The sequence below is a fragment of the Pimephales promelas genome, chromosome 15, assembly GCF_988280905.1.
Source record: "Pimephales promelas chromosome 15, fPimPro1.hap1.1, whole genome shotgun sequence".
In the NCBI taxonomy this organism is placed as follows: Eukaryota; Metazoa; Chordata; class Actinopteri; order Cypriniformes; family Leuciscidae; genus Pimephales; species Pimephales promelas.
The window spans coordinates 3,865,681-3,882,500 of record NC_142783.1 but is presented as its reverse complement, the minus strand read 5'-3'; the positions used below and the strand labels follow the sequence as shown (position 1 = coordinate 3,882,500).

At 35.4% G+C, this 16,820-nt stretch overlaps 1 protein-coding gene across 1 annotated transcript in view; it reads right to left on the bottom strand.

The window, feature by feature from the left end:
- Positions 1-331: 331 nt before the first annotated feature.
- The window catches only part of eipr1 (EARP complex and GARP complex interacting protein 1), a 51,815-nt gene continuing 35,326 nt past the window's right edge, over positions 332-16,820 (bottom strand). The window contains exons 6-10 of the mRNA XM_039651079.2: positions 15,727-15,863; positions 10,580-10,747; positions 5,150-5,317; positions 3,736-3,939; positions 332-665 (exon numbers count right to left, since the gene is read on the bottom strand). Of these exons, the coding sequence (XP_039507013.2) occupies positions 3,765-3,939; positions 5,150-5,317; positions 10,580-10,747; positions 15,727-15,863 (648 nt within the window). The 3' untranslated portion in view covers positions 332-665; positions 3,736-3,764. The remainder of the gene's footprint in view (positions 666-3,735; positions 3,940-5,149; positions 5,318-10,579; positions 10,748-15,726; positions 15,864-16,820) is intronic.

Here is a 16,820-nt window from a genome sequence, read left to right as displayed (position 1 = left end):
TTCAACCTTTCAGGGGGGACAGTCGAATCACTAACGTCCGACGCGTCCACTAAAGAACAGAGGCAGCAGGGCATGTGACAGACCCATGAAAATCCCTTAACTCCAAACCCATTTAACCTCCCAGCATCCCTGCCAACAGACAACGGTTCGTAAAAGGATCCGGCCTGACATTATGCATTCAGAGACTCGTTCCCCGGCCCTGGTATTGACGGATCGGACCGGGGCCGTCCCTTGACAGCTCGAGATGTGGAGAGTCAGGCTGCAATTAAAACAGGCTGTCACTGGAGGAGCTTTAACCAACGCTCACGCCGATAACAACGAGAGAAGGACATCAAATCTGGCTCTTTAATTAAAGCTGTTTTATGGGAAACATACAGGGGTAATTAGGCTCTCTCGGACAGCTCCACAGAGCATTGCTATTGTTACAGCGTACATGATAAGACACATAATCATAATTCATCTCCAAGGTTCTGATTTCCCACAGCACACGCACAAACACCGATATCTGCATTCATATTAACTAATTTACACTAAACCAGCCCAATACATCATCAGTTGTATAGAAATCACGACACAAATATACAGCAAAGAGCAACATCTGTCGTTATTTTACTCAGTCCAAAGCAGGATTCCACTCGTGCAGACGCTGGGAATGTGAGTTCATTCTGCGAAAAGAAAGAAAAAGCGTTGGTAACACTTTACAATACGGTTCCTTCAGTAATGAATAACTGCACAAGAACCAATGAGTAACACAATATTAACAATCTAGTAACTATTATTAACACGAAACTCTGATTAATGAACTAGTAAGTAATAGCGCTCAGATGAAAGTGGTACTAATCAATAACTACTATTTTTTAATGCTTCCCAGAGAACTACTGTAATTGCATAATTCATGCAAAACTAATCAATAACCAAATGCTAGCACTACATTAACATTTGAGCTACTACTTTATTAGTTAAATGTATAAATTAACATGAACTAACAATGAGCAAAACATATGCTACAGTATTTACTCATCTTTGTTAATGTTAGTTAATATAAATACAGCGGTTCATTGTTCATGTTTGTTCACAGTGCATTAACTAATGTTAACAAATACAACCTTTGATTTTAATAACATTAGTAAATGTTGAAATTAACATTAACTAACAGTAATTAATTACGGAAGTCCTGAACCGCAATGTAAAAACAAAAAAAATCTAGCATTTCGAGATTAAAGTCGAAACATTTTGAGATTACGAGATTTCGATAGTACGAGAATACAGTTTTCCGTAGAAGTTAGTGTGTGCTTGCCATTGTTTTACATTGCTGCACACACAGGCATTCATGATGGTGCATAGCGAGTGTTTCACACTGTGTGTGTGTGTGTGTTTTGTTTCAACAAAAAAAAATTCAACAGGTGCCAATCTACCAGCATGTTTCGACTTTAATCTCGAAATGTTTCGACTTCAATCTCGAAATGTTTCGACTTCAATCACGAAATGTTTCGACTTCAATCTCGAAATGTTCCACTTCAATCTCGAAATGTTTCGACTTCAATCTCAAAATTTTACACTTCAATCTCGAAATGTTTCGACTTCAATCTCGAAATGTTTCGACTTCAATCACGAAATGTTTCGACTTCAATCTCGAAATGTTCCACTTCAATCTCGAAATGTTTCGACTTCAATCTCAAAATTTTACACTTCAATCTCGAAATGTTTCGACTTCAATCTCGAAATGTTTCGACTTCAATCTCGAAATGTTTCGACTTCAATCACGAAATCTTTCGACTTTAATCTCAAAATGTTTTTACTTCAATCTCAAAATGTTTCGACTTCAATCTCGAAATGTTTCGACTTCAATCACGAAATCTTTCGACTTTAATCTCAAAATGTTTTTACTTCAATCTCAAAATGTTTCGACTTCAATCTCAAAATGCATCGACTTTAATCTCAAAATGTTTTTACTTCAATCTCAAAATGTTTCGACTTCAATCTCAAAATTTTACACTTCAATCTCGAAATGTATCGACTTTAATCTCGAAATGTATTGACTTTAATCTCAAAATAATTCAACTTCAATTTTGAAATCTTTCGACTTCAATCTCGAAATGTTTCGACTTCAATCTCGAAATGTATCGACTTTAATCTCAAAATATCTCAACTTCAATCTCAAAATGTTTCCACTTCAATGTCAAAATTTTCCACTTCAATCTCAAAAATTTCCACTTCAATCTCGAAATGTTTCGACTTCAATCTCAAAATTTTACACTTTAATCTCGAAATGTTTCGACTTCAATCACGAAATCTTTCGACTTTAATCTCAAAATGTTTTTACTTCAATCTCAAAATGTTTCGACTTCAATCTCAAAATGTTTCGACTTCAATCTCAAAATTTTACACTTCAATCTCAAAATGTATCGACTTTAATCTCAAAATAATTCAACTTCAATCTCGAAATGTTTCGACTTCAATCTCGAAATGTATCGACTTTAATCTCAAAATATTTCAACTTCAATTTCGAAATCTTTTGACTTCAATCACGAAATCTTTCGACTTTAATCTCAAAATGTTTTTTACTTCAATCTCAAAATGTTTCGACTTCAATCTCGAAATGTTTCGACTTCAATCACGAAATCTTTCGACTTTAATCTCAAAATGTTTTTACTTCAATCTCAAAATGTTTCGACTTCAATCTCAAAATGCATCGACTTTAATCTCAAAATGTTTTTACTTCAATCTCAAAATGTTTCGACTTCAATCTCAAAATGTTTCGACTTCAATCTCAAAATTTTACACTTCAATCTCGAAATGTATCGACTTTAATCTCGAAATGTATTGACTTTAATCTCAAAATAATTCAACTTCAATTTTGAAATCTTTCGACTTCAATCTCGAAATGTTTCGACTTCAATCTCGAAATGTATCGACTTTAATCTCAAAATATCTCAACTTCAATCTCAAAATGTTTCCACTTCAATGTCAAAATTTTCCACTTCAATCTCAAAATTTTCCACTTCAATCTCGAAATGTTTCGACTTCAATCTCAAAATTTTACACTTCAATCTCGAAATGTTTCGACTTCAATCACGAAATCTTTCGACTTTAATCTCAAAATGTTTTTACTTCAATCTCAAAATGTTTCGACTTCAATCTCAAAATGTTTCGACTTCAATCTCAAAATTTTACACTTCAATCTCGAAATGTATCGACTTTAATCTCAAAATATTTCAACTTCAATTTCGAAATCTTTTGACTTCAATTTCGAAATGTTTCTACTTCAATCTCGAAATGTTTCGACTTTATTCTCAAAATGTTTCGACTTCAATCTCAAAATGTTTCCACTTCAATGTAAAAATTTTCCACTTCAATCTCAAAATGTTTCGACTTCAATCTCAAAATTATTCGCTTCAATCTCGAAATGTTTTCGACTTCAATCTCAAAATTTTCCGCTTCAATCTCAAAATGTTTCGACTTCAATCTCAAAATGTTTCGACTTCAATCTCGAAATGTTTCGACTTCAATCTCGAAATGTTTCGACTTTAATCTCGAAATGTTTCGACTTTAATCTCGAAATGCTAGATCTTTTTTTTCAGATTTTTTCTTTTACGTTGTGGTTCAGGGCTTCCGTAATTAATGCTGTAAAAGTATCGCTCATTCTTAGTTCATGTTAACTAAGGTAGTTGACTAATGAACCTTATTGTAAAGTGTTACCAAAACATCTTGCTGTTATCTCTTACACACACTCACTGTTGAATAGTATGAAGTGTTCAGCCGCTCTACAGCAGGATTCGGTATTTAATGGCTCGAGGAACCCTGTTAATCACCAGCCGGCCGTCATAGCTGAGCGAGGCGAACAGCCAGGGGTCGGCAGCGGACCACTCCACCGCATACACACTGTCCTCGTGCTCCTCATATGTGGAGATGACGCTGTCCTGCAGGGGCTCTTTCCCTCTACACACAGCAAACATCAAGAATCTTAACACATATTTCTCTAGGGTAAGTGAGAGACATATTAATAATAATAGGCAAAGTCTCATGGATATTACATTATATAGGTTTAAAGGAGTGGTTGATTGTGATTTTACTTTTTTTCGTTTTAAATAGTGTGTAATGTAAAAATACTGAGTTCGATTCAACTAACCTCATCTAAACTATAATGAATTAATAGAATCTAATTGTACTAAACTCAATTGAAAAGCAAAATGAATTTCATGGAATTTAGCTGAATCAAACTGGACTGAACTGGCACTGAACTGGATTAAAATAAAATAAAATAATAATATATTTTTAATAAACACAATAGAAATTAAGAAATGTATTTTATGAAATTTAACTGAATCAAAACTGGACTGAAATTGTACTGAAAGACACTGAGCTAGATTCAACAGATTTGAATAGAATTGTACTGAACTCGATTCAAAAGAACAGATGTATTTACTGGAATTTAGCTGAATCAAGATGAACTGAAAAACACTGAGTTAGATTCAACTGAACTGACCTGATCTAAACTATATTAAACTGCGTTAAAATAAATAGAATTTAATTGTACTGAACTCAGTTGAAAAGCTAAATTAATTTCATAGAAACTTAACCAAATCAAACTGAACTGAATTTGCACTAAACTGTATTGAAATAAAAAAAAAAATGAATAGAATTGTCCAGAACTCAATAGAAATTAACAAATTTATTTTATGGAATTTAACTAAATCAAACTGGAATGACAGACAAAGAGCTTCAATTGAACTGACCTGATCTGCTATACATTTTACTGAACTGCATTGAAATGAACAGAATTTAATTTAATTGTACTGAACTCGATTCAAAAGAACATTTTTACATTTTACATAATACTGAGTTAGATTCAACAAACCCGACCTGATCTAAAGTATATTGAATTGGGTTAAAATGAATAGAATTGTACTGAACTCAATTGAAAAGCGAAATTAATTTTATGGAATTTAACTGAATCAAACTGGACTGAAATATGAGCTAGATTCAACTGAACTGGATTGAAATGAACAGAAGTGTGCTATTGTGCTAAGTGTGAATTAAACTGGGCTCAAAACTACTGAACTAAACTGAATTTAATTGAATTAATTACAATTCAGTATAGAAAACATGGGGACGGGAAAAAGAATGAGTGTGAGAAAGGGACGAGTACTTGTCCTCCTGCTGGCTCTCCTCGGTGTCGCTGAGGTCGTCGTCGTCCACCAGGTGTCCGAACGGCTCGGAGGAGATGGACACCATGTTGGACAGGATCACCCTGCTGTCACTGCTGCCCGTGAGCAACAGCTGGTCATGAGAGTGATTATACCTCACACTCCACACCCTGAAACACCAGCACAGCACACACACCACAGCGTGACACACTCCTCTTCAAACACGGCTGCTTCTTCCTCTGCGTTTCTGCGCTAAGGGCCCTATTTTAAAGGAGTAGTTCACTTGAAAAAAAACTTTTGCTGATAATTTACTCACCCCCGTGTTACCCATGATATCCATGTCTTTCTTTCTTCAGTCGAAAAGAAATGAAGGTTTTTGATGAAAACATTCCAGGATTTTCTCCATATAATGGACTTCAATGGGAACCAAACGATTCAAGGTCCAAATGAGAGTTTCAGTGCAAACTGTTCAAAGGGCTTTAAACGTTTCTAGATGATGAATAAGGGTCTTATCAAGAGAAACGATCGCTCATTTAAAAAAATAACAAAGTTTAAGTTTTATAAGCTCAAATGCTCGCCTTGCTCTGTTCTGTGATGAGCGTTCGTGACTCTCCTGTTCGAACTCGTTCATCAAAATAAACAAATCTTTTCCCGAGTCAACTCATTCATTTCGTTCGTTAAATGAACCAAATGACACGAAAAATGATTTGTAACGAGTGATCGTTTCGCTTGATAATACCCTTATTCATCGTCTGGTGTCGTTTAAAGCCCTTTGAAGATGCACTGAAACTCTCATTTGGACCTTGAGCCGTTTGGTTCCCATTGAAGTCCATTATATGGAGAAAAATCCTGGAATGTTTTCATCAAAAACCTTAATTTCTTTTCGACTGAAGAAAGAAAGACGTGGACATCTTGGATGACATGGGGGTGAGTAAATTACCAGAAAAAGTTTTTTTTAAAAAGTGAACTACTCCTTTAACGATCTAAGTGCACTCAGGGCGTGTCTGAATACACATTTGCTAGTTTAATGCAATAAACCAATCAGAACGTGCAATAAACCAATCAGAGTCTCATCTCCCATTCCCTTTAAAGCCAGTTGTGCTCGAACCATGGCGGATTCACTATTTACATGGAGGAGTTTACAAGCGGAAAAACTGAAAAACTTGTTCGCGAGGTTAAAGCTGTGTGTGTGAGAGGTTAAAGAGTTAGTTCACCCAAAACTGAAAATTATGTCATTAATGACTCACGCTTATGTCGTCCCAAGCCCATAAGATCTTCGTAACACAGTTTAAGATATTTTAGATTTGGTCCGAGAGCTTTCTGTCCCTCTATTGTAAATGTGTGTACGGTATACTGTCCTTGCCCAGAAAGGAAATAAAGACATCATCAAAGTAGTCATGTGACATCAGTGGGTTAGTTATAATGTTTTGAAGCATCGGAAATACATCTTAGTCCAAAAATAACAAAAACTGTGACTTTATTCAGCATTGTGTTGTCTTCCGGTTCTGTTGTGGATCCGCGTTCAGTGCCGCTGATGACGTAAGACGCGGTTGACGTGTGTCTCAAAATGTATTTCCGATGCTTCAAAACATTGTAACTAACCCACTGATGTCACATGGACTACTTTGATGATGTCTTTATTTCCTTTCTGGGCAAGGACAGTATACCGTACATTTACAATGGCTCTCGGACTCAATTAATGACATCAATTTTGGTTAAACTAGCCCTTTAAGCGCTAACAGACCATCTATGGGACAAGCCGGATTCATATACACAATAATAATCTTCTACATTGTAATCCTTTTATTTTTTAAATCTGGCTAGTTTGTGTGCTACTGCGTCCCTATGTGTGTTGTTGTGGACCCACTACAGGTGCACACTACTAACGCGCTCCTTGAATTAAAACACATATTGCGCCACTGACTGTAGACCGGTATCAGTCGGTCAATGGCTCTATTTCACTTCCTCAAAATAGCAACAATGCACCTGAACACACAAATGCATTTGCTTTTTAAACAACGTGGCGCAGGACGTGAAAATGAAAAGTGCGTCGGGGTGAGACTAGCGAAACACACTTGTGGGCCCACAGAGGTCCTCCTCCGTCTACATCAGCCTCGGGCTCAGAAGAGGATCCGAGCCTCATTGCCAGGGATTGTGGGAGAATAACTCAGCTGTCAGCAGGAAAAATCTGGCTCAGTCAAGACTAATCTGTCCCCGATCCCAAAATATTCCCTAATACCTCCCAGCCCGAGGCTTAGCAGAACCCCTGTCGCGGCAAACACACCAAATGAGAAACATGTGCGGGACGTTGTTGTTGTGGATCTTACCTATCTAAATAGGATCAAAACGTCTCTGATTGATTCCATGCCTCTATCTTTAAGAGATAGCATCCTGTGGCTGACATGCTATCATGCCTTGATGTGTGTGTGTGTGTGTGTGTGTGTGTGATACGTTTGATTCGGAGGCAATTATATCCAGTGAGTCACACCTACGAGCAGATATTCTCGCACAATCACACACACACTGAAATAGATCCGCAGTGAGCTAAAACGAGCTACGCTAACACACCCTCGAGCACTATAACACACAACTACGGCATCAGCAAGATGTAAGAGCTTAGATACACACACACTAATTAAAATACTGTCTTTTACATTTAAGATAACAATGTTGAAGCTGATAAAATAGCAGAGGACGGCAGGCTTTGACTGGCCGGAGATGTGAAAGATCGTGCCAACACGAGCCTCAAACCTGATGAAAAAGACGATTATCTTTGATGTAACTACAATACGGTTATAAACGTGTCTGCAAAGGTAAGTCACATAAGATGAATCAACAGCTAATTAATAGAGATCTCACACACAGACCTTTAAAAGCAGCCTGAGGCATTTCAACAAATTGAACAATCACAAACAACTGTTTAGTGTATAAAACTAAATTCATTTTATATACATATATATTATTATTATTATTTTTAATCAAATAAATACACTACCATTCAAAAGTTTGAGGTCGGTAAGATTTCATATTTTACTTTTATAATTTTTATAATTAATGTCTGTAAAGCTGAATTTCCAGCATCATCACTCCAGTCTTCAGTGTCACATGATCCTTCAGAAATCACTCTAATATGATGATTTGATGCTAAATATTATTATTTTATTTGGTTACTATAAGATTTTTGATTTTTATTCTTTGATCAATAAAAAAGTAAAAAGTAAAAAAAAAAAAAAGAAAAAAGCAAGATATATAATGTATTTGAAAACTTTTTTTCACTATATTCTAATTTTGATTTGGGGGTTTTCATAAGCTGTAAGCCATAATCATCAAAATTATAATAAATAAAGGCTTGAAATATCTCACTTTGCATGTAATGAGTCTATATAATATATCAGTTTCACCTTTTAAGTTGAATTACTGAAATAAATGAACTTTTGCACGATATTCATATTTTTCGAGTTTCACCTGTAGAGTACACTTTTTTCCTGAGTTTGTCTGTATAATGTAACAAACGTCTTATAATTTTTTTTTAATAAATGTTATATATATATATATATTTTTTTTTCCTTTCAGAAATCATTCTAATATGCTGATTTGGTGCTCAAGAAACAAAACTATTAGCAAAAACTAAAAAAATTAGCAAAAAAAAAAAGAAAAAAAAAATTACCCAAAACTGTATGGTAGTGTACTTTATATGTTTAGTAAGATATATAATATATATGAAAACTTTTTTCACAATATTCCAATTTTGAATTTCAGGTTTTCATAAGCTGCATGGTATAATCATAATCATCAAAAAAAAAAAAATATTTACAAAAACCTTTTCTATTCTAATTTTAATTTTTTTAAGCCATTATTTATCAAAATTATAACAAAAAAGACTTGAAATATCTCACTTTGCATGTAATGACTAATGAGTCAATATAATATATTAGTTTCATCTTTTAAGTTGAATAACTGAAATAAATGAACTTTTGCACAATATTAAAATTTTTCGAGTTTCACCTGTATATTAAAAATTCGGAAAAAAATAGTAAGTCTCACTATACATATAATTTTTTTTTTCCTTTCAGAAATCATTCTAATATGCTGATTTGGTGCTCAAGAAACAAAACTATTAGCAAAAACTCAAAAAATTTAGCAAAAAATTAGCAAAAAAAAAAAAAAGAAAAAAAAGAAAAAAAAAATACCCAAAACTGTATGGTAGTGTAATTTATATGTTTAGTAAGATATATAAGATATATGAAAACTTTTTTCACAATATTCCAATTTTGAATTTCAGGTTTTCATTAGCTGCATGGTATAATCATCATCATCATCATCAAAAAAAAAAATATTTACAAAAACCTTTTCTATTCTAATTTAAATTTTTTTAAGCCATTATTTATCAAAATTATAACAAAAAAGACTTGAAATATCTCACTTTGCATGTAATGACTAATGAGTCAATATAATATATTAGTTTCATCTTTTAAGTTGAATAACTGAAATAAATGAACTTTTGCACGATATTAAAATTTTTCGAGTTTCACCTGTATATTAAAAATTCGGAAAAAAATAGTAAGTCTCACTATACATATAATTTTTTTTTTCCTTTCAGAAATCATTCTAATATGCTGATTTGGTGCTCAAGAAACAAAACTATTAGCAAAAACTCAAAAAATTTTGCAAAAAATTAGCAAAAAAAGAAAAAAAGAAAAAAAAATTACCCAAAACTGTATGGTAGTGTACTTTATATGTTTAGTAAGATATATAATATATATGAAAACTTTTTTCACAATATTCCAATTTTGAATTTCAGGTTTTCATAAGCTGCATGGTATAATCATCATCAAAAAAAAAAAAAATATTTATGAAAACCTTTTCTATTCTAATTTTACATTTTTAAGCCATTATTCATCAAAATTATAACAAAAAAAGACTTGAAATATCTCACTTTGCATGTAATGACTAATGAATGAGTCAATATAATATATTAGTTTCATCTTTTAAGTTGAATAACTGAAATAAATTAACTTTTGCACGATGTTAAAATTTTTCGAGTTTCACCTGTATATTAAAAATTCGGAAAAAAATAGTAAGTCTGACTATATTTTTATTTCCTTTCAGAAATCATTCTAATATGCTGATTTGGTGCTCAAGAAACAAAAATATCAAGGCGCAAAAACTATTTTCGACATTTAATAAGAAGTTCTTTCAAATTTACTATTTATCCAAAAAAGTGTCACGGTTTCAAATCGCCACTAAATCCTCATATTAGAGTGATTTCTGAGGATCATGTGACAGACTGGAGTAATGATGCTGAAAATTCAGCTTTGATCACAGGAATAAATGACACTTTAATATATATATATTATTTCTCAATGAATCTGAATTATTCCAAACTTCTGACTGGCATTAGGTGCACATGAGTGTGTTTCTGCTGGTCTAACCAGTGCGAGTGCTCCTCCAGACTCTTGACGGGCTCGCTGATGTGCCGCACGTCCCAGAACTTGACTTTACAGTCGTCTCCACAGCTGGACAGGTAATACTGCTTGTTTGGGTTGAAGTCCAAGTCGCGCACCAGCTGCCCGTGAGCGTTCTCAATGCAGTAGCTCTGACTGTGAACGACAAAAACAACAGATCACACCCTCAGACCAGCGCGGACTGAGGTGAGTGATGGAGAGAAGATAAGGTCTGAAGGTCACACCTCCATCACGCGTCGTATAAAAGTGTGACAAGCCATAAAGCACAGGCTGCTCGCGTCCTTTCACAAGGTGAAGACTTCCTGAGCTCTGTGTGTGTGTGTGTGTGTGTGGATGTGCTCATCTGTATGGACCAAACACAGTTCAGACGTATTACTACATCATCACGTCTGGATTTTTCTACTCCCATTAGCCGGCTATCTTGCCACACACTCATTAGACAATTAACATGCTAATTAAAAATCTCATTAAAACAGGAAAAGAAGTATTTGACATGAGAGAGTGCATTGAGCTTCAATTAAGTCTCCATTCATGTCGAGTCTGACACAGCCGCCGGAGAACGATAGGGACATTAAGAGTCCGCTTTTATGGATTGGGAATATCGAATTGGTATTATTCCATCTGGGGACTAACAATATTTGATTAATCTGACTATTATTTTTTCAATAGGTTTTAGAAAATTTACAGATTTCCTTATTTTATGAAAAATATGTTGTTTCTTTCAGCCTTTTCTGTATAATTGATTAATCTGACAATCATATAAGCTGACAAGTATATTTACTTCAATTAATTAAAAACAGTCAGCTGTCACATTTGAATGTATTTCCTTATTTTATGAAAGAAATGTGTTAACTTAGAAATATATTTTTTTTAGTTTTATGTAGGTTGTTTTATGTATTTTTAATTAAATATGGCAATTTTACTGCTCAACAACAAACTTTAATCAACATTTCTCCTCATTTTCTGTTATCAGTGAAATTTAAAACAGCACAGCGTATGACTCGTCATTTTTCTCCCATATTTTTGTATATGAGTAATGTGCTATTCAGTAATGGCAAAACTCATCATGATATCCCAAATTAATGACAATAATTGGCCTCAATATGGCCTCATGAAACTACATTTATTACCATCATTGATGCATTTATTATTAGTTTCAGACAACTTAAAGGACAAAAATCTGCTTGTTCTGTGGCCTTTTTTCCCCATGGAAATAAGTTTATTTATATTACTACACTGTAAAAAATTCATACGCTTTATCTAATCAAAAAAATTGGGGCAACAGATTACAAGCAATATTATTAATTCAATTAAAAAAATTGGAATTGAGCAATAATTATTCAAATTAATTCCTTATAAGTAAACCATTTAAAACTTACAAAAAAAAAAAAACGTACATTTAAGTCGCCGTTAAGGTTGATTCTGCTTGTTAACATCAGGTGTCTTCAATGTTGCCAATATAAAATAAGGAGTTCTTAATTAATATTTGATGTTTTTGGCCGAGTCCGTTAATACCTAGACAATGGACACCTCGAAGGGTTTTATTTTTAAAGCTGACTTTTTAAAACATTAGTTTATATTTTAATTAGTTTTACAATCAAAATCTAAAGTTTTTACAAACAATAACTTGGTTTCCCTGGTTTGGCTCCCATTGAAGTCCATTATATGGAGAAAATCCTGGAATGTTTTCACCAAAAACCTTAATTTCTTTTCGACTGAAGAAAGAAAAACATGGACATCTTGGATGACATGGGGGCGAGTAAATTATCAGCAACAAGTTTATTTTAAAAGCGAACCACTCCTTTAACAAGCAGAGATATTTATAGTCCGCTCAGCTCGTAGGACCCTTCAGTTTAGCTCACGAGCCAGAAAGGTCATGTATTTTCACAGCTGATGTAGCCAGCACATTTATTAATTAATTTCAAACGACTCAGGTAAACAGTTTCAGCAGAACTCCTCTTACTAGGTGTCCTCTATCACTTTTTAATGGACACCCTGCAGCCAATCAGAATCAAGTATTCACCCAGACCATGGTATGACAGGGTTTATAAAACGTACCATCAGCTAAAAACGAATCAAACTGCAGTTTTACAGGTAGCTCAGATCTTGATAAACTTTCCACCGATGGTTATATGTCTTGTGTTCCCCTTGTCTTTTGTGAACTTGTGTTATTTCCTGTCCTGTGCCATGTTTTGTAGTCCTTTGTAGTTTTTTTACCGTAGTGGGTTGAGGCTAATTTAGAACCGCTCGTCCGTCACTCCTTTCAGGACCGATGATGTAACCGAGGAAGGAAATTGAGGATTGATGGATCTCACACTTTTCCGCTTCGGCATACAGTTGGTGGTTGATGAGGCGCTGCAAGACTCACCTGGGAACAATCAGTAACTAATCAACCAGGAAAACTACAAAGGACTAGACCAGGAAGTAACACAGAACAGGAAACACAAGACACATATCTGTTGCTTGGCCTTCTGAAAGCGAGCAGACACAACAGAGGAGGGGTTGGGAACTTCATCCCGTTTAAGGAGCGGGGAAGCGTCCCGAGACACCCAAATGGAGTAAGAAATGAGGTTAGCGGCGCTGCTCCTGAGTCCTTCACGCTTGTAAATGTGAAACTGGGATCCGGTGAGCACACGGAGAGATTAGTTAGTGTTGATCCGTAAGCCTGCGGACACCGTGGCGGGTCAATCCGCGTCCCCTTCCCAACGCCCTTTTCCTGGTCACAGATGTCATTACGAAGTCCCAGCTGATAAATGGACTTGCCTGAGCGGATCGGGCTGCGCTTCTCAAATGCTCACCAAGTCGGACCGTTGTTTCCATGGCAACGTCACGGAGAACTAAGACATGCCGAATGGAAGGCCTGATTTCAGCCTCGGTCCGCAAGGAAGACAGTTTAAAAGCATGCGGATTTCAAGCAGCTCTTAAATGCTCTGTAGGAATGGCACTTTTTGAAGGCTACGGGTTATTAGATGGACAGCGGGGAAGTTAAAAGGTCATGGATGTATGCAGCCTGACAGCGGAAAACACTGACTCACATTCAAACACACCATATTTTTCAATGCCTTTTCTGTGAATGTTCCCGATTCAATAGATATAAGGAGAAGAATAGTACATTAAACGGTAAAACTGTTTGCGCTTCAAACCAATGTGTTAACAATACATTAAAATAATATGGTTAGAAATACAAGTTTGTGATATTAAGCAGCATAATGAGCTGTTTTGTACAAAGCGGATGACACTGGACGCCAGACACATTCAACTCATAAATAGCCATGTTCACTCTTATGTGAAGAATAAGGAGGATAGATTTTTCAGTTTAGGCATTATGCTTGAAGGATCTAGACCAGGGTTGTCATTGTCCAAAAAAAAAAAAAAAAAAAACACGACACAAAAATAGATATAAAACTAAAGTATGCTTTTCATTTTAATTTAATTAAAAAAAAAATGTTCATCCATTAATTATTTTGCATGATTTATACATAAAATTATTATTATTTTTTTTTTTTAGCTACAGCAGCACAGATAAACGTACATTATAATTCAGTTTGACCGACAGGCTGTTAAGTATCTACAGTTTAATCTAATTAAATTAGTCAATTCCATGGACTTTCTTTTGTTTGACCCCAATATTGGTTGTTAAAGCAAAATAAGGTTAAAAAAAAAATAAATGAAAAGATTTCTAACTAACAGGACGAATTTCAGATGCTAATATTGGCTTTCATCATGTATGTTTATTTATTAAGTTAATAAAATAATTTTACATTATTCAAAAAACAAACACAAAAAGAATTTTATGCTGAAACTTTTGAAACTTTAAAGGAGTAGTTCGCTTTTTAAAAAAAACTTTTGCTGGTAATTTACTCACCCCCATGTCATCCAATATATCCCTGTCTTTCTTTCTTCAGTCGAAAAGATTAAGGTAATTAAGGTTTTTGATGAAAACATTCCAGGATTTTCTCCATATAATGGACTTCAATGGGGTCCAAACAGCTCAAGGTCCAAATGAGAGTTTCAGTGCAGCTTCAAAGGGCTTTAAACGACTCCAGATGATGAATAAGGGTCTGATCTAGGCCACTTTGAGTCATGACTCGAAAAAAAGATTTGTTCATTTTGATGAACGAGTTCGAACAGGAGAGTCACGAACGCTCATCACAGAACAGAGCAAGGCGAGCATTTGAGCTTATAAAACTTAAACTTTTGTATTTATTTTTTAAATGAGCGATCGTTTCACTTCATAAGACCCTTATTCATCGTCTGGTGTTGTTTAAAGCCCTTTGAACAGTTTGCACTGAAACTGTCTTTTGGACCTTGAACCGTTTGGTTCCCATTTGAAGTCCATTATAGCCACTGTATTTTCTTATTGAAGAATATTTTCTTCAATGACTTTCTGGGCCGTCAAGTTTCGATCCTTCAGGCAGCCTATGTAGCAGTGATCCACCTCTCAAATTTAATCAAAAATATCTTCATTTGTGTTCTGAAGATGAACGAAGGTCTTACGGGGTTGGTACAGCATGGGGGTGAGTAATTAATCATTTTCATTTTTGGGTGAACTAACCCTATAATCGGACTTTATGCCTCCACGTCCCCACCTCTGATGTAAAGTTATTTGCTGTCAAAGTGACACAAAAATGAATTGGATTCAATGGAATGCTAACAGTCGGTGAAGGCTTGCTAGCCAATGGCGGCCCCCGGGGAGACTTCAGTTTCCGCACGACTGCGAGCCGAATCTGGCCGAGCATGTACGTCTCACTGCACCGGCACCCAGTTTGTGCGTCTAATAGTTAACAATAGCAGACATAATCCCTTTAAATAAAGGTCCATGTTTTATAAATATTCTAGATATCGTCAATTTAGTTGTATAGGCTACGCTCTCATTTCCATTTATTTTGTTCTTTTTTTAGGTTTACTGCAAAACGCTTCTTTTGTAGTGTGGTTTTGGTGAAGTTTACTAAAATAAACATCACGTGTGTACCTGACTCCTTCTCACCGCTGGTTCCTGATGGCATAGAGGACAATTACTCGATTGACAGAACGCGAGCGCTTCAAGTATAAATGCCTCGTCCGTTTGGGAGACTCGCGCTGTGAAAGCATAAACAAGGCTGGTCTGGTCTCACCTCATGCTCCGCAGGTCCCAGCCCCGGATGGCAGTGTCGTTGGCTGTGGCCAGCTGGGTGCTGTTGTGATGTGGGCTCCACTTGCCTGCGGTGAACTTCAACTGCCCTTTTCCCTCCAGGGTGGCGCTGCTCGAGATCTGTGGGAGGAGAATCGATCCGTCTCAATACATCTCAATCAATGGCTGCATATTCACCAGGAATCTAGTGCACTGTTTATACTGGGAGTTCAACGCAAACGGTGCCCTCGGCCTGGGAAGACCTCGTTGGCTTTCGGGATCGTTCCGAATCTAGGCGTTCTCCACAATTAAGAACCTTTGGAGAAAATGAAAGCATCTGAAAATCCTGACAGTCCATTGGCAATTTTGATGAAGGGGTTTGACTATATCAGAGAATGCAAACTTGAAGTTCTTGTTTGATTCTGATTTATTAATTGGGTTAATATCACTGAGTGCAACAGCTCGCGTTTCCGTTTCAGTGCCATTGGCTCTGACTGGAAGTATCATCCATTTTTCTCATTGGCATTTACAAAAAAGCCATTGGAAAACATTTTTTTTCCTATGAAAAGACATAGATACAAGAAGAACTACAAGTGTCAAGTGGTAAAGTGCTCTTTTAGCACAGTTTGCCATTCTCTGATTGGCAGAGTTTTCTTTACAAAATTACACTATCTAAAAAATTTGTTGAAATAATGAAAACTGATGGCTTTAACAAAACCATTTACCATCATTAACAACATTGTTGCTCTCTTTAAAGGTCTGTTTAAAGGGATACTCCCCTTTTTTTTTGGAAATAGGCTCATTTTACAACTCCCTCAGGGTTAAACGTTTGAGTTTTACCGTTTTCGAATCCATCCAGACGATTTTCTGATATTTAGAAGAATACCAGTAACCAGACAGTTTCTGGTCTCATTGACTTCCATAGTATATTTTTTTCCTACTATGGAAGTCAATGAGACCAGAAAATGTCTGGTTACTGGTATTCTTCTAAATATCAGAAAATCGGCTGGATGGATTCGGCTGCATGAGCAACTCAGGCAACATTTCTGCAAAAGTATATTTTAGAAAGTCTTTTTTGCCTTTCGTGACAAACTGAAA